We start from the raw sequence: 22,102 nt of genomic DNA, 5'->3' as shown, positions 1-22,102 counted from the left end.
AATTGCAGTGGAAACATCACATTAGCCACACAATGACATGCAAGATCAGTCTGAATCGAGCACTCGAGCTTGCAAGATGTGAGTACATAGTGGATCATTACAATTGACATCTGCTGTGTCATTTCATCACTGATGGATTGACACACCACAAACACCCCCCAGCTTTATCATCAGAATTCATCACCATGAACACATATATACAAAGATGTACATGGCTTATGTGGTACTAACACACAATAAGCCTTTTTTTTTTTTGGGGTGATGGTGCACAGTAAAACCTTCGTTTTAGTATGCCTCAACACCAGTAGACTTGCAATCAACATCGAACCATACCTCGTTGAGACGGCCAATGATGCGAAAGGGGTTGTTATACTGCGCAATTGAGTAGGCGCTCTTGCTAGGGTAGTTTGTGGAATTAGCCCATGGTGACCGGCTCAAACTCAACGCAAGTTTCTCCGCTTCCTCGACGACATTGTTGTCCCGTGCATAACCCGAGAAGCTCCTCACTGCAATGCAGTGGCTTGGCCACCTATCCGGGTGGAGGTTCAGTTCGGGGAGAGGCACAGGAGGGGAAGCCTGGAACTTCGCTGGTAAGTAGAGCCGCACAAAGTAGGCAGACGAGTGTAGCGGCCCTGCACCTGGGACGATGCTAGTTAGGATGGGAGTTGTCATCCTGATCCTGGAGGAGTTAAGGTTCGCGCCCATCAGGTACTGGAACAATCTGGCAGGAATAACATCAAGAGTTAGTGCTTGTAGGATCTGGTAAAATAAATTCTACCGACAGGGAAACTGAATTTCAGAAAGGTGTAAATGAGAGTGAATTATGAATGAAGATCAATGTAGTAGTGAATCTGATGAACTCACAGGCTACCATGTTGTTAATTGTTGTCTTAGGAATCAAAATAATCACAAAAGTGCTAATATATTCAATTAGCTCTCCAGCAAATCAACAGATAATGCCTTTTATCTCTGTATTACATGAAGAGCTCTTTACTGATGCAACTAAAAGATTTGGCAGTGCAGCCCCTAACTTATGGCTAACAAGTAACAAAACAATCCTGCATATTTTCTGTTATAGAAATCTCTCACAAAGACCCAATTCTTTCTAGAAAAAATCAGTACTACTCCATCCGTATTTTAATATATGACGCCGTTGACTTTTTGACAAACGTTTAACCTTTCGTCTTATTTAAAAAATTTATATAATTATAATTTATTTTATTGTGACTTGATTTATCATCAAATATTCTTTAAGCATGATATAAGTGTTTTTATATTTGCATAAAAATTTTGAATAAGACGTTTGGTTAAACGTTGGTTAAAAAATCAACGGCATCATACATTAAAATACGGATGGAGTATTATTTAACATCACAATACTGTCTCAATTCAAGACCACATTCTTCCCGATTCTCAACTGAAATGAACAAGCATCTTGCTAAAGTCAACCGACAATAGCCATCGATTTCACTCATCAATCTCTTCTACAATTCACCGATCTTTTCCATTCCTGCAGAGCAACCAACACCCAAAACGAGCAAATCGAAGAGCTGTGCTCACCAAAAAAAATCATCATCTCCTACCTACTCCACCACCCACCGCACATGATTACAGACAGGCTCCAAATCAAGCGCGGCTGATCCCCCATCCCCCGGACCAAATCGTAGCGACGAGGGTCTCGGATCTGATCGGGGTGGGGCGGGCTTTGCTTACCGGTGGAAGCCGAGCTTGGTGGCGACGTGGAAGGAGATGTCGTCGGAGGGGGCGGACATCCAGACGGTGTCGCGGTAGCGGCGCACCTCGAAGTCGGACTCGGCGTGCACCGTCGTGTACTGCGGCGTCTCCTCCGTGCCGCGCGCGGCCGGCGGGAGCAGCGCGAGGGGGAGGAGGAGGGCGAGGACGAGGTGCGCGAGCCCCGCCATGGTCGCCGCCGCCTCAGTCTTCGCTCCGAGCGGCTGCTTGCTTGCTTGGGGAGGCGATCGGCGGTGGATCGGAGTAAAATATACGTACAACAGTCGGTATATGATTGGAGAATTGTGTTTCGACAAGTTTCAGTTCTGGACATCACTGTTTTGTTTTTTAGAAAGAGAGTAAATTATTTTTGTTAATAATGAAAAAGAGTAAATTCTAGTAGTACGAGTTTAACCAAACTATCACTGACCTTGTTTAGAGAATTAGCCAAGATTTATTTTGAGAGCTATTTTTTAACACAAGGAAATAGCCATCCAATAAAATAGCCCTAAGTTGTTTGAATTCAAAGGTTATTTTGAGAGTTATTTGGCTTTTAATGTACATTTCCATAGAGGGAGATAGAGGAAAAAAGACACTTTTTCAGTGGCCCCACTTGAAATAGCTCCAATTAACACTTCTTGGGTGGGATAGTTTTTTGGGTGGGTTATTTCCAAATAACCCTAAAATAGCTTAACTTTTAGATCTTTTTGAGCTATTTGAGGAAAGGCTAAAAAATATCTCTTGGATCTAAACAGGGCCACAGTAGATTTAAAAGTGTTGTATAAAAAAATATAGATTTACCAATAAAGTAAGATAAAATATTACAAAACTACATATTTAGTATTGAAGTTATCACAATCCTAGTTTAAATCTCTATCATTACCGTTATGTTAGAGCTATAAACATTTGTAGTTTTCTAATTAAATTGATACCAAACCTGTAGTTTTGTGACACTCAATCTTTATTTTTGACACTCCATCTTAAATATGTATTTTTTGAGAAATTTTGTGTTAAATCTATATAGTTTTGTGATAGAACATCGTAAATATGTAGTTTTGTGATAATTTTATCAAAGTATTTGCAGTTTTAAGATGTGCTCTTTCTCTATTTTTTTTTGACAAGTCACATGTCTGTGCAAGATACTTTGTTTAATTTGATATATGAAACAAGTTTATTTTTTTTACCTTTTTTTGGTTGATTTAAGCTGATTTTTATTTTGAAGTTTTTTTTACATGGAATAGCAGAGGTTAAGGAAGGAGTAGATGTAATTAGAGAAAGTGATAATAAAGATGTGTCGTTGATGTTAATAAAGAGTACTAAAAAGTAGAACATGCATGGTGGGAAATTTAAGCTCAATTGGTCCTAAGGTTTGTTCTCCGTTCGGTATGGTGGCTTGGGGGTTCCAAACTTAGAAAAATTTACCATAGCTTTTCAGCTAAGGTGGCTATGGTTTGAATGGAGCACGTCAGAAAAGCCTTGGATTGGAACTAAAACTCCTTGCGATGAATTGGATAAGGATACGTTTGATGCATCGATGAAAGTCCAAATTGGTGATGGGCAAAAGGCGAGCTTCTAAGAATCTAATTGATTTGGTACCTAAAGTGTAAAATGTCAAGTGCCGAACCTCTATAGGCATTCGAAGAGGAAAAACAGCACCATCCAGGAAGCTCTGCAACAAAGAAGATGGATCAATGACATCCGCCACAACCTCACTATCCCCCTCCTTGATGAATTCTTATGGGAAGTTCTAGCCCGTGACACCCCACAACTAACAGAGGAGGTACAAGATTTGATTGTCTTGCGATGGACAACCGATGGGGAATATAGTGCAAAATCTGCATATCAATTCCAATTCAACGGAATGGTACTATCGCCATCAACAAAGTTGTCCTGGGAGGAATGGGCTTCAGCAAATTGCAAGATTTTCAGCTGGCTAGTGCTTCAAAACCGGGTGTGGACAGCTAACCAGTTGCAGATCAGGAGATGACCAAATAATTATTTCTGTCAGTTATGCTTCCGGAATCTTGAAACTGTCAACCATTGTTCGAATGCCCGATCTCGAAGCAAATCTGGTTTGACGTTCTCACACAGCTACGTCAAGGGCACAACATCCTGAAATGTAATAACAATAGAAACCTATTGGGTTGGTAGACACAAGAAACAAGCGACCCATAAGTAACAAAACTAAAAGGACTCGTATCTCTCTTATTGCTCATTACTTGGGAAATCTGGAAGGAACGGAACACAAGAATCTTCAGAGAAAAGGAGGCGACAGTACACTAGATGATCGCATCCAAGAGGAGTTGGGTTGGTGAGGTATGGCCGGCGCTAAACATATTGGGAGAATGTTGCCATGAGAAGTTAGGAGAGCTGCTTGTTTGCATGTAGGCATGTACGGTTTTTTCTCTTCTTCCTTGCTTAGCCTTTTGGCTGTTTGTACTTTAACCCTCTCCTATCAATATAAAGCAAGTCAAATCTAACCGGGTGTAAAAAAAAAGTAAGAGGACCACCTTCTTCAGTGCGTGATTCCTCTGGATTAGGTTAAACGAGTGAATCATCAATAGCGAGCATGAGAAGAACTGGGGGCAAAGCAATTGAAAAGGACAAAGAACCACGACAGCCCAGATTTTGGATGGGGATTGCCATTCTGATCCTGGAGGAGTTTAGAGATTATCGCCTGACATCTCAGGCACTGGAACGAATTACTGTCAGGAGGAACAGCATCAAGGGTTCGTGCTTGTAGGATCTAGTCAAGCAAATTCCATAGACTTCTTTTTTTTTAAGAACTAAATTCCGTAGACATGGAACTGAATTTTAGTGGATTGGTTTAACAAACTGGATAGCAACCAATTAACTGGATATATATAGCAATCAAATGTGCACAAATGACGTATGCCGTCAATAATTCTTGCAGGTTGTAAATATCAATATGACTAATAACATGGTAGGGTGTTTTGTGAGGTCTAGTACGAAACTGGCTACGAAACAATCCAATGGATCAATTAGCTCTCCAGCAAATCAACATATAGTACCTTTTATCTCTGAGTTACATTACATGGAAGATTCTTCAGTTCTTCACTGATGCAGCCAAAGAATTCGTAGTACTGTATCGGTCCCCTAATTTATGAGTAAAAAACATGATCCTATATGATTTTGTCTTCTACAGGAATCTCTCACAAAGATCAAATTCTTCCTAGATAACAGAATTGAACATCATAATGCAACATGCAATATGATGATCGAGTCCCCTATGGATGATCAAGCATTCAAGCTAGTTTGAGAATTGCTATCTAGAGATCAGATCATTGTATTTTAATTTTAGTGGATATAGTGATAATGGGAATTTTCTTGGTCTAAAGCCTGTTCCACAACTTCTAAAACCAGATAAAACTCGTCTGTGTACATGTTAATTGTAGTTTTAACTCAACATAGAGAGGAGTGTGTATATTATATGTCATAAGAAGATAGCAAGAGAGAATAAGTGAAAAAAAACTTGTATGCCCGTTCGACTAATGTGAGTTGAAGAAATGATAAATCTTAAATGACCCGCCATAATCTTCTCTGACAAGTGAGCACTACTTTAATGGCAATAAAATTGAGCATAGTGTTTTCAACGTAAAAAGCACATGTTCCTCCTTTAACTAGGATAACTTTCGAAGCTCGAAACCTACATATCATATATATTTAATAATATTTAATAAGTACTCCCTCCGTCCAAAAAAACAACCTCATACTATGATGTGACTCATCCTAGTACAACGAATTTAAACATACTATATGACATAGATTCATTCACATTAATATTATAGTATAAGGTTAGCTTTTTTTTTTAGGTAGGGAGTATATGGTACCAAAACAACTCACGATGTAAATGCTCTTAAAAATGAGGTTAATTAGATCATGCCACTGCAAAGGCTGAAACCGGGTGTGTGCCTGTGACGAACCTACGGATCTCCGCTAGTTTGAGAGCTAGAATTGGGGATTTAGGAGAGGATTTGCAGGTTTGGAGCAGAGTTTGGGGAAGAACAGAACGAGGTAGGAGAGGTAGTTGAGTTTGATTTGTTCTTTACTTCATCGATAATCTGTCTCTTACAAAGCTCGGCCTTATATACCCCAACTCCCACGCCACCAAGCCAAAGACTAAACCTCACACCTGCGCCAACCTCACACTCAGAATACAACGGCCCACCAGGCCCATCTCCCTCTCACTCTCTCTCACACAAGTCTGTAACAGTGCCACTAAGAATTCTCTAAACTAGAACCATGCTAACATATACTACACCCCAACCATTCCTTGAATCAACTTTTCAGATAGGTCATATTGCCCCTGCTGATGCTCACATCATCCCTGTTCCTCGTTGGCGCCAGCAGACTGCCTAGTAGGCCATGGAGACAACCTGCTTGTCGATCGCACACCGTGAAGCTCCCTCGATGTGGACCTCGACGTGCACCACCACGGTGGTGGAAAACCTCGACGACCCTACGGCGGTGGTCGTCGTTGCCTTTCTCAGCAACCTAGCCAAACTCCGCCTCCGCATCAGTAGCATCGATCCCCTGCTTCCAGGGTTGCATAGGATGGAGCCAAGCGCTAATTGATCGATACACCCTTCACCGGTCAGCCGACGATATGTGCATAAGGTATCACATGCATGAACGTTGTGCCTGCAGGACTTGTGTGTCTCGTAGTCCTAGACCCCCGAATATTGTCGCTACCCTAGAGGTCGAGGCCAGGAAGGTTAGATCCATCAGCGGGAGGCACTTCAGGATGATCATCTCCTACGACGACAATAAAAGGGACCCTGCGACCATCGTCTTCTTCCGGCGATGTGAGCGGCAGGACCGAAAGAGGACATAGCATCTAGAGCCCTCATGTGTGATGATGGCTTCTCCATCTTCCTCCTCCCTCTCCTACCAACCACCTATAATCCATCTTGAATTATGACGACTCTCTCCAAGGATAGAGGGCACATGTATCAAATCAAATCAATACAATCGGGGCAATATGGTCCATACGAAAATACTAAGTAAAAAAACTAACTCAAGGGTGGCTGAGGCATATATAATGATATATTCTAATTTAGAGAAGTATAAGTAGCACCTATCTAGTTTCAACTTTTTATAATATTCCCTCCGTTTCAGGTTATAAGACGTTTTGACTTTGGTTAAAGTCAAACTGTTTTAAATTTGACTAAATTTGTAGAAAAAAGTTGTAATATTTTTAACCCAAGACAAATTTATTATGAAAATATATCCAATTATTGATTTGATTAAACTAATTTAGTATTATAAATATTACTATATTTTCTATAAACTTATTAAAATCAGTTTGACTTTGACCTGAAACGGAGGGAGTAGTATATTGGGGATTTTCAGTTGGGTCTGGGGGCCTTTTAAAGTGCATTCAATTAGCCCTAAAAAATTGATATCTTTACTCGTATATATATACTCCTATCAATCCGAAAATTCCCCATTTCTATTCCCCTGCGCCCCCACACCGAAAATTCTCTGTCGCGCGCGCTCCTTCCTCCCGTCTCCTCTCCTCTCCTCCGCTCCTCGCGCGCGCCATCTCGCGGAGGGGATCCTGGTGAGCATCGCACTTCCTCTCTCTGATTCATCTCTCTCTCCCGCCCTCGATTTTTTCGCTTGCGTTCGTTAACCCTAGCTTCTCTTGTAGATCTGCAAGAAGTTCTTCTCTTAATTTCAGAGCCTTAATAACAGTTTGAGTTTGTTTGTTCCCCCGCAAAAAAGAGTTTGGGGGGGTTCAATTGAAGTTGGATCCGCCGCCCCTGCAGATTTGGTCGCCTAGCTTCCTTACCTATGGCGGTTCAATCTGCAGAGCGCGGCGTGGAGGCTCCACCTCTGACGCTGTCGATATTCGAGTTCAACAGTAAGGTTGTGTGTGTGTGCGCCTCCGGTGACGGTGATGCCGCCCGCCGCCTGTTGATCCGGTTCAATGCTTTTTGTTGATGCGAGCGAGTATGGGAATTCTTCGTGTCTGATATTGGGTGTGCGCGCGCGCCTTGCTCTGCAGGTGATGCAGGACGAGCTGCAGAAGCTGGCGCTCAAGGTGAACCACCACGAGGAGAACATCAGGTTTCTCAAGTCGGAGCTCAATGCCGTCGAGGACTCGTGCGCTGACCTGGGCAGTGAGATCCTAATGCCCTGTGACACCTTGCTTTTGTATATACTTTTAATTTACGGATTCGTGGTTATATTCGTGTACTCTAGTAATGCTATATATCGGTACCATGATGCAGAATAACTGCGTAGATCATTAATTAAACACTATAGTGAATAATTCGAGCCTTGCGATACCTAGTTTCTGGTAAATAAGGCCTGTTAATTATTAACTATGGAGCTTGTGGTCATTAATTTTTAGTATGTCAGATATATTTTCTGTAAACTTGAGTTTTATATGTATGTTCAAGTTGGCCAGATGTGGAGTCATGGATCTGTGAAGAGGATGAATGACCCATATGTTGGCATGAAAATATTTATGAGAGGAGGGATGGGGTGTGAAACCAACCATCACCAACTTAAATATTTAAAACAGTGAAAATACCTAAATGTAGTTAGTGATGTCATCGGAAGAGGAACTCGCAGTATTTGGGATGAATGAGCATCCTTGTGAGTGGATTGCATTGTCCTGTACTTTGGTACACAATGGAGGATAGCTACTGTTAGATGTGACCAGTAGGCATGGGTTAATGTAGAAAGAGCTAAGATAGCAAAGGTACTCAGTGGAGGTAGAGAGAGATAGAGACTCAACAGTCAACATGAACAGGTCTGTTGAGCCGTTGTTTGCCCAATAGTAGCTAATGTCTTGGTTTACTTTATACTAGCTCTACTCCTTTTTACTTGATGTTTTGGGCATCAATACAGTATCCAATGCATATGTTTGATAATTAACATTTCTAATAATATATTTATAAAAAATATTAAGAATATAATTGCATGAAAGTGTTTTTCATGGTGAATCTGTAATATCAATTTTTTTTGCATATTAGTATATCTTAATATTTTTGTATATATTGATGATTTAAATTTTGAGGTTGACTATACACATTCTGAGACGGCATCTATTTAAGAACAGGGGGAGTATATGATAAGCTGTAACATGTGTAGGAACTGATACACCCTAATGCAATAATTCTAATGCTGACAAGCAAATCTGACATACCTTGGTAGAGGTAGACCAAAAAAACTTGCGTTCTAATTCATGTCTTACTTACTACCCATGCTTATCCTAAGGTCCATATGGCAAGCCAACTGTGGCATTTGCTGCTTCTGCGTGTGTGCCTTTAGGTGCTAGTGTGCTACTACTTCGCATGACATATGCATCTATCTAAATCAATTGAGGCCTCTTTGAGTAGAACATTGGAAGTTGGTTGTTGAGACAACATCTCTGCATTAGTGGTAGGACTAGCAAGCTATTGCAAAATCTTTTTATTATCACGTTGGAAATTGAATCTTTTTGCATGAGCCTAACATATCCACCATTCCTATTATCTAATGTTCTTAGCACCATTGGATTATTGCATTAGATGGCTGTGGTAAATTTGAATTTATCATGCAAGTAACACCATTTGGATAAAGATATCAAAGCTATCTATAATTCCATATACTCTTTCTTTAACTCATTTCCATAATTCCATATACTTTTTCTTTATCTTATTGCCCCTATTTATATGCTGAACCCTGGAACTTTTCTCAGTTAAAATAGGCAATTATTATTCATCGATGGCGGCAATTGCAAATAATGACACATCTGTTGAAGAAGCTGAACAACGCACTATTCAAAGTATACTCAAACAGGACGAGACAGCAGCTGGGATTATATGCCAACTGAAGATTCGTCATTATCAGCATGCATCAAAGCTGCCACTGATGAAAGATGTCCTTGGTGTCGTAGCTACCTTGGGAAAAATAAATAATGACAACCTCAGCAGGTCATTATTCTCTCTTTGTTTTGACATATAATAAGATTTATTGCACCAACTGGTGCAAAGTTAATGGGCAGAATTATTTGTTTACTTTTGAGGTACCATGAATTTGTTATAGGGTACTCTCAGAGTACTTGGGATTGGACAATATGCTTGGTGTCGTCTGCAAGACTTATGATGGTGTCGAGGGTCTTGAAACATATGACAAGGAAGGTATGGTTGATAAAACCAGTGGCATTCATGGACTAGGTCGCACAATTGGAAAATTTTTAGATGGAAGATTCACTGTCTTTTGTCTTGAAAATATAAGGTGTGTTTTCATTGTGCCGTTATATTTTGGACTCTACTGGATGGACACCTTAACATTATAACTATTACACTTTGCAGGCCATTTTCTGGTGATTTTATGATCGATGATCCTCAGAGGAAACTTCTTTTGCATAAACCAAGGTTGCCTAGTGGAGAGTTCCCACCTGGTTTTCTTGGTTTTGCAGTAAATATGATACATTTGGACCAGGCAAATTTGAGTTGTCTCACAGCTGGGGGCCACGGTCTTAGGGAAACTTTATTTTACAGCCTGTTTTCTCAGTTGCAAGTCTATAAGACTAGAGCTGAATTGCGAAATGCTATTCCTTTGATAAATGATGGTGCTGTTTCTCTTGATGGGTCTATACTAAGACCTAATGGCTCATTCTGCCTAGGTAATAGGTATGCAATTATATGGATTTATCCTTTAACATCACATCATATACTTTTATTTGATCATTAGTGTTCTGCATATTGTGGGTCCTTCGGTGATATTTAATTGTCCTTTCATTTTATGAGTATATGCGTGATACATTACCCTGGTTTGCTTACTACATAAAGTCTGGTAACACTAATTTGCACTGTTCTGTAACAAGCATATTAAGCTTAATTCCACCTCTTCTTTTTGTTAATGATTATACATGACCTTACTTTTGAAGGGCAAGCTTAGGAATACAATTTCCTGTAACTGCAAATCTTGGGGTCTCAAACTTACCCGTAACTATCACTGAACTGGAGGAGCAAGTTAAACATAAGAATTGGGAAAAGGAAAGGCTTCTCGAGGATATAAAAAGACAAGAAGATTTGTTGAACCAAGTTAAGGATTTGTTCAGCAAGAAAAAGGAACAGTTCATGGCTTATATCACTCAACCAGGAATGTTACAGGTGAACTTACAATTTATTCTGTTATTTTCTTGACTGTACTAATTTATTAGTAATTTATTGTCATCCGGAGTTACAGTTAGATAATGAATAGAATTCTCTATTTCTATGAAGTGCCACTGTAGCAAGTACACATATAGGTCGCTTGCTTCTAACAACGGAGGGGAGGCCGGACTGCTGGAGGGGTCTGCTAGAGAATCTAATACACTTAGCTTTTTTAATATTTTTTTTCCAAAACTAGATGTTTGTAGGATGCATGTAGCTGCCTTGTCACTTTGAGAGCAAATGGGAGGTCAGACGTGTCTTCTATCTGATACGCTAAGCTTGGTTTTTGTTTTTCCTGAAACTAGATGTAGGATGCAGGTAGCTGCCTTGTGAGAGCAAAGGGGAGGCCAGAGGGGTCTTCTAGATAGTATATGTTCCATTTTGAAGAAAAGAACTTGTTTGATGATATAAGAAGTATAACTTTGTTGCTGCAGTCAATTGATGATCGTTTGTTTGATCAAATTGTGGCTGATTGAATGGAAGTAGCATGTGCATTAGTGCATAGCAGGATCCACATCCATTCTATGGCTTATGTTAGCAATGTTAACTTACATATGAACTAGCATCTAATATTGTAACATACTAGTACAAGCTATACTTCTGTTAAGACACCTGAAGAGCAATACTGTAAATTATTGTCCATATATTCTTCTTGGATAGGGTAAAATCTCAGTCAGCTAACTATTTAACTTGCCCGTGTGGAAACTGGCGAATTCTAGGATGAGGTCCAGGTTCAAATTGTTTCTTTGAGGATAAATTGCATTTAATTTATACTTCATTTGTGCCCATCATTTATGATATGTATTTTCTTCAAATTTCTATTTTCCCCCAAAATATATTGAATTCAGAAGAATGGAAAATGGTGATACGACAATGGATCTGATGTCTTCACTTTTTCAGAGAGCATCGCAGGCTTCACCGACAATTCCTTCACCAGCTACTCCTGGAAGCAATCCATTTGGATCAAGGCCTCCCCACCTGCGGTAATAGCATAAGACTCTAGGCATTTCCTTCAGATTGGAGTTTGCCAGTGATAGATGATGGCTTGATGGCTTCATGCCGTCAGAATGCATTGTGCAACAATCTTGATGGCATTCGAGGAAAAAAAACAATCTTGATGTTACTGGCATACCATATGTTGCTAAGTTAGTCTGTCATTTTGCTAGTTGCAAGTTGCAACAGATTATACTCTCTTAGTTTTTTTTTAACCCTTTCATCAGCTCTTTTGCATCTTGTCAAAAGAATACCCTTTAATTAGCTCTTCTGCATCTTTGTTAGAGGAAGATAATAGAGCAGGTAGCGAAGAATTGAAGGAACATGCAAACGGGATGTACCTTCTCCATTAATTTGTTGAAATGCGTGTGGTTTCAGAACTTTCCTGCTGGATGATGCAAGGAATTTTTGTTTTGAACATGGTGTAGAAAGCAGCTTTATCATCAATGAAGAAACCCAACTTTGATGAGAATTTACCAGTTTCAATTTCTCTTGCTGATCTTTAAGTGATGATGATCCAAAGCTGTAGTAGAGATAGATGTATAACTAGGGTGTCACCACCTTTATCTGGCATCAACACAATTGCATGCGTGGTGTTGCCGTTTGATTCAATTTTCAAATGACTAATCATAATAACGTTAGCCTATACTTTATGTCCAGCATTTTTAAAGTTTGGTTGTATACTTGTATACATTCTGAAAATGATCTTCCGTCTCAAAATAAGTTTATTTTTCATCTATCCTACACATATACCAATACAAAATTAAAAAAATACCCTCAATCAAATATCAATGTAATTATTTCTCAATTTATCTATTCCTAATGCATTTATCCTCTACTTGCTTAAAAATAAACTTATTTTGGAATAAATGGATGAAGCCAAAAATGATTTTATTTTAGGACGGAGGGAGTACCAGTCTAATGTTTTTTGCCGTTGTTCATAATACATTCAGCAACAGCATTACCAATAATGTCGCAGTGTCAAGGCTCAATAGTAATCAAGCCAGTAAATCAACAATCTGATATTGCTACTCTTATCATAGGATAGTAGTACTTTCAAAGTTTCGATACAATTTCGCTATTACACCTGGTAGCAATATGCAACCCATGAATGCCATGAGGCACTGGGATATTACGTCAGCTACAGAGTTTTGCAGGCTGGGGTTGAAGTTTTGAACATCCTTGTCCAGCCTAGAGAATGTTAAAAATCTGAAATAATTCTGGAAGCCATCCTTGGTGATGCACACTGCCTCCTACTTGATCACCTCATAGACAAATTTGCTTACATTTCCAGGCTTGAAATTTCTTGGACTGGATCACCTCTCAGCTCTCGCTGCAAGTTGGAAAATCCAAGTGAGATCAACTGATATGCTACAATGTACGAGCAAGATTTATACATGTCATTTCTTATACAAAAGGAGTTTTTTTTCCTCAGGAATTCTCTGTTTTCTGTAAAATTCCTACTAAAATCATAAAAGGAGTGTGTTTTTTTTTCTTGGAACAATTCTTAGTTTCCTATGAAATTCCTATAAACACCATAAACTCATAATCATGTGATAACGGAATGAATTGTGCTGTGCCATAAGCTCATAATCAAAATACTCCCTCCATCCCAAAATGTACGACGATAACTAACATTATAAAAAAACAAAAAATCCCTCCATCCCAAAATGTACGACGACAACCAGCATCATAAAAAAGAAATCCCTCCATTCTAAAATGTACGATGATAACCAACATCATAAAAAAAGAAACGGAGGGAGTAGTAATACCTTTTGTATTTTTTTTGTTGTTGGAGGGGACCTTCTTCCCTCTGCCGGAAGCCACATCGTCCATGCTCTGCCCCTGCCTCCGGTACCGGCCGCCGGAGGCGACGAAGCCGGGGCACGGCCGGTACGCCTTGATAGGCCACCACCCGAAGCCGGGGACGGTGGCTATGCCGCCCTGGATCCGCCCCTCGCCGTTGCAACCCCTCTCCACCTCCTCCCGCCCGCACCCTCTGCATCCCCTGCATATACATACGCAGTTACGCACACGGCATTGTCAAGAAGGTGCAAGAAAAAGTTGAGCTGGTATTTTTGAATTTCTCTCTTCTTTGATACAAGAATCTTACTACATGTACATAAAGTAGTTTTTTTTTTTGGCAATCTTCAGAAGTTTCTTTTTTACAAAAAGACAAAAAAGAGCTTTGGCTTACAAATCATGAATTTGTTACTCAAGCCAATATATGTAGAGATGAATGGAAAAAAAGTGCTTGCCACTCCAACCAATATATATATATATATATATATATATATATAGAGACACACACAGCCACTCTAGCCAATATATATGAATAAGATGAAAAAAAATAGGGGGATTAAGAGTCCAATGTCCTAACCGCTAGACCATGGAACCATTCGTTGGTACGGAGAACAAAACAAATCTAATATCCATTATATCAAATTCAGGAACCCATTTCCACATAAATTCCAAGGATTTATTCTGACATTAAAATGGAAGCCAAGAACCACTGATTGATGCTAATAACATGCCAATTATAGATTCTGAAACATGAAGCTCCATCTCAGAAAACAAACGTATACACACAAGTATGAAGCATATATATTTACCTGAAGTTGGGGTCATCCCTGTAGCTGACAAATTCAGTCTCAGAAACTGCTACTCCTTCCTCTTGAGAGGAGGAAGCAGCAGCAACTGCCTCTTGCTCCTTGGTCACCACAGAAGCAGAAGAGTTGGATGAGCTGCTGCTGCTGCACAGAATGCTCCCTCTGGCCGCCTGTGGATGCTTCTTGCAGAGCAGTGAAGAGCTGAGGTTGCCTGTGAGGAAGACGGGGTTGTGGACGGCGGCAGAAGCAGGTGGAGCAGGGAGCTGCAGCCACAGGGAGGCCGCCATTGTTGCGCCTCCTGCCCTCTCCTCTGCTTCCTCCTCCCGGTGAGGTGAGAGAGAGAGAGAAATGGAGGTGGAAATTTGGGGGTGGGGGGGGGGGGGGGAGATTGGAGGACGAACTGGGTGCCACGTGGGCTACTTACCTTTGTGGTGGGATAATGCGTGGTGGATGTTGCTCGTTGGATTTTATTTTTCTTCCGGAAATAAACATATTGTTTTACGTGTTCTTCCATGAAGAATTTTTTTTAGGGAACTTCCATGAAGAATTGAACAGCCACTCGTGTAAATGACTAAATGAGCCCCAAAAAAAAAAGGCAGAAGAATTTTTTTTTCTAGGGATCTTCCATGAAGAATTGAACAGCCACTCGTGTGTAAATGAGCCAAAAAATAAGGGGCGGCTTCAAAAGAGCAATTCTCCCAAAAAATAAAGGCAGGAAAAAATTGATGCAAAAAAAGGTTCCACCGAGATTTGAACTCGGGTTACTGGATTCAGAGTCCAATGTCCTAACCGCTAGACCATGGAACCGCTTATATCCAACATCCTAACATATTTAAATTAATAAACAAAAGAACTTGTCCCTGCCGATTGCTAGGTCCAGGAAACACTGCATTATGATCAATATAATGGTCCTATAGTGTTCCTGTTCAGTTGATTCTTGTCTTGTGCTGAAACTCTGCATATACTATCACCAACCTAACGAACCACCAATACTTACTAAATTTGTTCTCATTTCATTTGGTTCTCGTGGAATCTTCATAGAATTTAAAAGTCATCAAGATAAAAAAAACGCTGTCTCTTCTCTCCTCTGAATTCCATCAGTTGCACGAACAGAAACTGTCAGTCACACTCGCATGGCAGCTGACATTTGATTTCCCAGGCTCGCCGCCGGCCGGCGGCGCCGGCACGCTCGCCTCGTCCAGCCACGCACCGCCGCCGTGGCTGTCGTCGCCACCGCCGGCTGGTGTTCTGCTGCGCGCCGGCGGCCGGTGGACGGCGCTAGGCACGGGGAACGGCCGCGGTGGCGGTGTGCCGCCGTTCGATTGTCTTTGAGCGGTCCAGATTGAGTGATCGGTGTTTGGTCAGCGATTTTGTTTGGGCCTTCCTGGGTGTTTTCTGGGCTTCAGGCCCAATACCACACGTATCATTTCCAGGCCCACCTCTTTAGGAGAGGATATAAGAAAATTGAGATATTTAAATCGAGGTTAGATGTTAGCACATGATTAATGGATGAGTATTGATTATTTTATATCTAGAAAATTGATTAATATAAATTTTTAAAGTAATTTTCTATATAACTTTTGATAGAAAACGTACGTTTAACGGTTCAAGAAGCGTATGTGCGTGGAAACAAATCTTCCATCTTTCTAGTTATCTCGAACGCTGTCTTAGTTTAAATTTTAGATTAGACTGCAGCTGCCGGAGTTCATGGCATGGATGAAGCACATCGTCGCCGGTCGCCCTCACCCGCCGCTGCGGCCACAACGTCCATCGCTAGGCAAGTAGAACCCTAACATTTTTAATGGAGCGCACTGTGCACATAAATTTGGATATAGAGATTGTACTTGTACTCTTGTAGGTGTAATTGGTATGTGACTTCTCACAGTTGGTGGATAAGAGGTACCTGTCCTTATATGCAAATTGCACTATATATAGTCTATAAATAGATCATATAATGTTATAGATAGGACAGGCCTGGTTCATTATCAAAACAATTAAACCTGACCAAATATTAGGAATATAGTGGATTTTGGTATACTTTTACACTAGTGACTTTCGGGAGAGATTTGGGATTACACCATCATATAAAATAGAACCCGTCTAAATGTTATCCCCATAAATAGACTTCACTAAAATGGCATTCTCAAATAGAAGCTACACGCTAAACCTTTTGCAATTTAAAATGATAGAAATGTCATTTGTCCCTCTACTTATCTTCCACCTCCAGGCTCGGTGCAACAATTGGGGTGGGAGGCGGAGTCATGGAGCTGATAGGGTCAACGAGATGATGGTAGATCCCTTAAGTCAATATCATGTGTGTTCTTCAGTGATAAGGCATGCACTATCACTACCACCTACCACATTGGAGCTCCACAAAGGACAGTTGGTACATGAGCATGATGAGAAAGGACAGCCAACACTGGAGTTCCGTGAGACCAGGAACTTGAGGAGGTTGTGGCTACATAGGAGCTTGACGAGGACAATGATGCATGGGCTTGAAGAGATCACAACGCGAGAGCTGGATGAGGACGACAACGTGGAAGCTAAAGGAGGTTGGCGGGACTTGTGATTGAGCATTGGGCCTTGAGCTGGTGGCAGTGCGAGAAAGTGCCTAGGACGGTAGTGAAACATCAAGGACTAAAGGACGGATCCAGACAACAAGCATGGTAGAGGAGGGTCTTCACATGGAGGACATAAGGAGGAACCATGGCAGTGAGGGGATGAGGTGGCCACAACAGCCTACACCCCCCGAGGAGAAGACATGGATGATGAGGTTCAGCCAGAACTAGAAAAGAAGTGAAGGTCCAAGGGCATTTCTAGTGTGCAGCTCTTTTTGCAAATGGTATAAGAGTAAAGCCCATTTACATAATGATATTTAGGTTAAACCTATTTTTACGATGACATAATTTCAAGTTTTTCGAATTTTGGTAGTATGGGGCTCTGTTTGGTTTAAAAGTTCACAAAATTTTAGTATACTTTTAAGAAAGAAAGCTTCCAAAACTATCATATTTTAGCACGAAAATAATGGTCGGATTTTGTTTATTTTGTGCCCTTAAAAAATTGGTAATGATAAATCGATAAGATCAAAATATAAACATATCTACATCTCTTTTCTTTTAGAGGGTCTATTCGACTGTTTGATATAGTATACACAACACAACTAGCCAGTATATCCGTTGCCACAGACATAAATTATTGTGCTTGCTAGCTGTGTTGCAGCCGAACACAAACCCTTCCATATCCCAACCGTATCCTCTGATTGTATAATGTCACCGCGTGACATTACTTCAATCCACACCATCCAATCTAAATCAACGGCCACAGATTAATTGGTACTCCATCTAACTAATCAAACTAACTAGCAGAGTATGTACTATGTAGGTATGTACTTAATAGGTGGGAAGGATTTTTTTTTAACACTAAAGCAGTCTCTTCATCTTCATTAAACATTAACCCATCGGCTTGTAGATTAAGAATTGCCCCGTTCCGACGACAGAGGATGTGGCAGCACAAAATTGATGCACAGGATTCACTTCCTCCAGGATAATGTGCTAATCGCTGCATCTAACAAGTACTAAGTGAAACCTAATTATCATCATGTGCCGATTCTTCCACCAGTCAACGATGTTTGCCTCTTGAAAATGCAATATCTGATCTAGGGACAATTATAGCTGCACAATTTACTAATTAGTTTGATTAATTGCATGTCAAATAATCTACGGCCGTTGATTTAGAATGGATGGTGTGGATTGAAGTAATGCCACACCGTGACATTACTGAGTAATGTCAGAGGATACGGTTCGTTCCATATCATGCAGATTACCTATCTTTGGTATCGGTACAACAGCTATCTTATGTAAAAATTTCTTTATGAAAAAAAAACCCGTATACTTTTTTTGTTTTAAAATATATAATATTCGATTAGCCACTATACTATAAATGTGAAAGAAGCACAAAGAATACTACTACCTTTATCTAAACTTATTTTATAACTTGAAATAAATTTGATCCATTCCATAATAATAAATCTACACATATTCCCTCCTCCCCTCTTCCAAAAAACCCCCAACCTTAGATTGAATTTTTTTTAGACGAAGGTAGTCCTTCCATCCCATGAAAAACAAATATAGTACTGGATGTGACATATTATAGTACAAATAAATCTTGACACATATGTCTTTAAAAAAAACTTAACCTAGGCAAGTATGTGACATCTATTACAATGAATCTGGATAGTCCTTTGTCCCGATTTATTATACTAGAAAATGTCACATCCCCTCCTAGATTTAGTTTTTTTAGAATAGAGGGAGTATGTATGTCCAGATTTATAGTATTAAGATGTGTCATATTCGGTAATAGATTGATTTTTGATGAGAGGGAGGGAGCGGTTCAGATGGAACAGTAGTCCATCCAGGCAGGCACCTAGGAAACCCAGGAATTATGGCCGCATTTATGTTGTCGGTATCACCCGTATCACATCACAATACGTCAATATCACATCCGGATGACTAGGTAAACCAGTGCCGGAGTCAGTCCAGTCACTCACAAAATTTACTCGCCGGAAAACCCAAAAGAACGGAAAAGAAAAAAAAAGTCAGGCAGTCGTCGCCGTGCTCGCCGCGGCGGGGTCCATCGGTGTCGCCGGCGCCACCACCACAACCCAGACGAGGGGAGACGGCATCCAGGATCCAGCAATAATAGCGCGTCGCGGTGGTCGTCGTCCTCACCTAATCCCCCCCCCCCCTCCCCATCCATCTATTCTCAGCCAAAAGCTCCCCTCTTCTCTCTCTCCCTCTCCCTCTCGCTTTCGTTTCCCTTTTTACCCCCGCAATCCGCGGCGCGCCACCGCCACAACAAAGCCCCCGCTCGCCGGAGCAGGAGCCGCCCCCCCCCCCCGGTGCCCACCCGCCGTGCCCCCCAATTCCTCCCCGTTCGTGGCAGGCGGGGGTGCGGGCGCGGGCGCGGGTGCGGCCATGGACGTGGACAGCGTCGAGTGCCTGTCGCTGCCGGACTCCTCCTCCTCCTCCGGCGCCGGCGCCGGCGGCGGAGGGGGTGGGGGTGGGGGTGGGGGCGTAGGCGCCATGGATGCGGCGGACGACGTCGGCCTCGCGCTGCACGCGCACGGCGCGCTCCTGGCGGCCGCGGCGGCCGCGCGGGCGGCGGCGTGCTCCAAGGGAGGGGGAGGGGGAGGCGCGGCGGCCGGGAGCGGCGTGCACGAGCTGCTCGAGTGCCCCGTCTGCACCAACTCCATGTACCCGCCGATCCACCAGGTGAGGTTCTCGCTTGATTCCGCGCTCGCATACGCGTCGTGTGGGATGCGATCCGTGGGGGGTTCGGAAAAGAGGGGGGGGGGGGGGGATCTGTGTGCGTCTGGGCTTGGGAGCCTCGGAATCGGGGTTGAATTTTAGAGCGAAACAAAGAGAGGAAAATGTCGTTTTCGCCATGCCTGTCATGATTTGATTCCTCTTGTGATTGGAGCATCATATCCAATTCGATCATTGATACAATGATACTGGCACAATGGGGGGTAGACTTCCTGTTGGTCGTTCAGAATTTCCTGGGATCTTGGTGTTCTCTGGGCTCCCGATTGGTGTTGTGTATTCCTGAATAATTTCGGTGATCTGTTCTGTTATTCTCGTGCACGAATTGCTGACTTAGCTTATCGATCGGCCGATTATTGTTCAATTCCTGCATTATTTTTCTAGTAATTATAGAGCTCCTTTTTGACATATAGTCGATGCCTAAGAAGAAGCAGGAATGTTGAATCTTGCGAATGATCAACTGTTAGAATTAGATGGCTAATATCTATTATAATCTGGAATGAGCTGCCAAAATAATCATGCCTTCAGGTCATTCGGTTTATCTTTAGCAGAATTTATAAAAAATAGTAGTACCTTTAACATTTAGCCATGGTGAGTTTTCCCTTTTAGCACAAGTTATAAAAGGGAAGGAAGACGACGGTACTTGTGAAGTATATATGTTGGGTAGAAGTATAGAACTTAATTAACCTAAAAATGGATCATTCGAAGATCCTTAGAGAATACATGGGCTGAATTTCAATAAGCAATTCTAACCATACACTCCCTTTCCCAATTCGTTGTGTCAGATTGATCTAGTGGTGTAAACCTGAAGAGTCTCATTATGTAGTTCTGAACTTCTGATCTTTGGATATGATTCTCATCTCTTTGAATTTCATTGCAGTGCCAAAATGGACACACTCTGTGTTCCACCTGCAAAGCTAGGGTGCACAACCGTTGCCCTACATGCAGACAAGAGCTTGGTGATATCAGGTGTTTGGCCCTGGAGAAAGTAGCTGAATCGCTTGAGCTTCCCTGTAAGTACTGCTCTTTGGGGTGCCCAGAGATCTTCCCATACTACAGCAAGATAAAACATGAAGCGCAGTGCATGTTTAGACCATACAATTGCCCTTATGCTGGTTCTGAGTGTGCTGTGGTGGGTGATATCCCTTATCTTGTTGCCCATTTGAGGGATGATCACAAAGTTGATATGCATAGTGGTTGCACATTCAACCATAGATATGTCAAGTCCAACCCACGAGAAGTCGAAAATGCCACCTGGATGCTGACGGTAAGTACCTATAGACTGTGGCGCTCTTGTTATTCTTATTTGAACTATAATACCTTCGTGGTAGATATAAGATTATCTTGTGGAAATTGTATTATAGAAATATTGAAACATTGAATTGCTGTCTTGTGAGTAGGTCTTCCACTGTTTCGGGCAATACTTCTGCCTGCACTTTGAGGCCTTCCAGCTTGGGATGGCACCAGTCTATATGGCCTTTCTCCGTTTCATGGGTGATGAAAATGAGGCAAGGAACTATAGCTACAGCCTTGAGGTCGGCGCAAACGGCAGGAAAATGGTATGGGAGGGCACCCCCCGAAGTGTCCGGGACAGCCACCGGAAGGTGCGGGACAGCCATGATGGCCTCATCATCCAGAGGAACATGGCGCTGTTCTTCTCGGGGGGCGACCGAAAGGAGCTGAAGCTGAGGATCACCGGCCGGATCTGGAAGGAGCAGCAGACCCCAGACGGTGCCTGCATACCAAATCTCTGTAGCTAAGCAATCACAACATTCAGAAGAAACAAAGAAACTCAACTCCACTTTGCGGCCGGATAACATCTATCCCGTTGCCATGTCTTACTGTTTTTTTGTATGCTCCGAGGCAACGCCTTCATGTTGTACCTTTGCTAAACAAACATTAGGAGGGTAGGACGCTCTTGTAAAGTAAAATGTGTGTATATGGCACCCCATATCTTACAGGTTGGCTGATCGAGCGTTCAAGCTCTCTGTTGTCTTCAGTTCGGCTGGATCTGAAACTGCATTTTTGCTTCCTGTTATTAAATTGTGAATTCCATTAGTCCCACAACTGCAAGCAAATTTCAGTTATCTGCATCAGCAAATTTCAGCATTGGAAGCGAAGGGTCTTGATGGAGATGTGACTATTTTTCAAGTGATGGCTCTGGTTATTCTGAAGAGCTACAAGTTGACAGCAAAACATGGTTGAACACTTGATTTTGATCTGGGAGATCTACGATGATATCAGCAGTTTTGATCAGTTATCAGTTATTCTG

General features: G+C 41.7%; 4 protein-coding genes and 1 non-coding gene across 8 annotated transcripts; 2 read left to right on the top strand and 3 right to left on the bottom strand.

The window, feature by feature from the left end:
* Positions 1-2: 2 nt before the first annotated feature.
* LOC4327778 (uncharacterized) lies at positions 3-1,992 on the bottom strand. The gene is made up of 2 exons (XM_015766065.3): positions 1,714-1,992; positions 3-721 (listed from the first exon to the last, which is right to left on the bottom strand). The coding sequence occupies exons 1-2, from the start codon at positions 1,920-1,922 to the stop codon at positions 286-288; spliced, it is 645 nt and encodes a 214-aa protein (XP_015621551.1). The 5' UTR covers positions 1,923-1,992; the 3' UTR covers positions 3-285.
* A 5,208-nt stretch (positions 1,993-7,200) lies between these two features.
* LOC4327777 (protein DEFECTIVE IN MERISTEM SILENCING 3) lies at positions 7,201-12,372 on the top strand. 4 transcript variants are annotated; one of them, XM_066312710.1, is made up of 9 exons: positions 7,201-7,315; positions 7,480-7,623; positions 7,763-7,877; positions 9,446-9,680; positions 9,793-9,984; positions 10,062-10,382; positions 10,640-10,865; positions 11,808-11,890; positions 12,186-12,372. In XM_066312710.1, the coding sequence occupies exons 2-9, from the start codon at positions 7,549-7,551 to the stop codon at positions 12,193-12,195; spliced, it is 1,257 nt and encodes a 418-aa protein (XP_066168807.1). In that variant the 5' UTR covers positions 7,201-7,315; positions 7,480-7,548; the 3' UTR covers positions 12,196-12,372. The 4 variants fall into 4 exon arrangements, with proteins under 4 accessions (XP_066168807.1, XP_015621105.1, XP_015621097.1 ...); XM_015765619.3 differs by having other exon boundaries at positions 7,406-7,618; XM_015765611.3 differs by having other exon boundaries at positions 7,406-7,623.
* A 535-nt stretch (positions 12,373-12,907) lies between these two features.
* Positions 12,908-14,936, bottom strand: LOC4327776 (uncharacterized). The gene is made up of 3 exons (XM_015776430.2): positions 14,513-14,936; positions 13,673-13,908; positions 12,908-13,233 (listed from the first exon to the last, which is right to left on the bottom strand). The coding sequence occupies exons 1-3, from the start codon at positions 14,794-14,796 to the stop codon at positions 13,217-13,219; spliced, it is 537 nt and encodes a 178-aa protein (XP_015631916.1). The 5' UTR covers positions 14,797-14,936; the 3' UTR covers positions 12,908-13,216.
* A 308-nt stretch (positions 14,937-15,244) lies between these two features.
* Positions 15,245-15,316, bottom strand: TRNAQ-CUG (transfer RNA glutamine (anticodon CUG)). The gene has a single exon. It is a non-coding gene; the product is annotated as a tRNA-Gln (tRNA).
* Positions 15,317-19,031: 3,715 nt separating this feature from the next.
* Positions 19,032-21,829, top strand: LOC4327774 (E3 ubiquitin-protein ligase SINAT5). Its single transcript, XM_015778180.3, has 3 exons — positions 19,032-19,779; positions 20,711-21,097; positions 21,231-21,829. Exons 1-3 carry the CDS (start codon positions 19,483-19,485, stop codon positions 21,588-21,590), a joined length of 1,044 nt encoding a protein of 347 aa, XP_015633666.1. The 5' UTR covers positions 19,032-19,482; the 3' UTR covers positions 21,591-21,829.
* The last annotated feature ends 273 nt before the right edge of the window (positions 21,830-22,102 follow it).

The sequence above is a fragment of the Oryza sativa genome, chromosome 1 (genome assembly GCF_034140825.1).
Source record: "Oryza sativa Japonica Group chromosome 1, ASM3414082v1".
In the NCBI taxonomy this organism is placed as follows: domain Eukaryota; kingdom Viridiplantae; phylum Streptophyta; class Magnoliopsida; order Poales; family Poaceae; genus Oryza; species Oryza sativa.
This window is presented reverse-complemented; position numbering and strand designations above follow the sequence as displayed.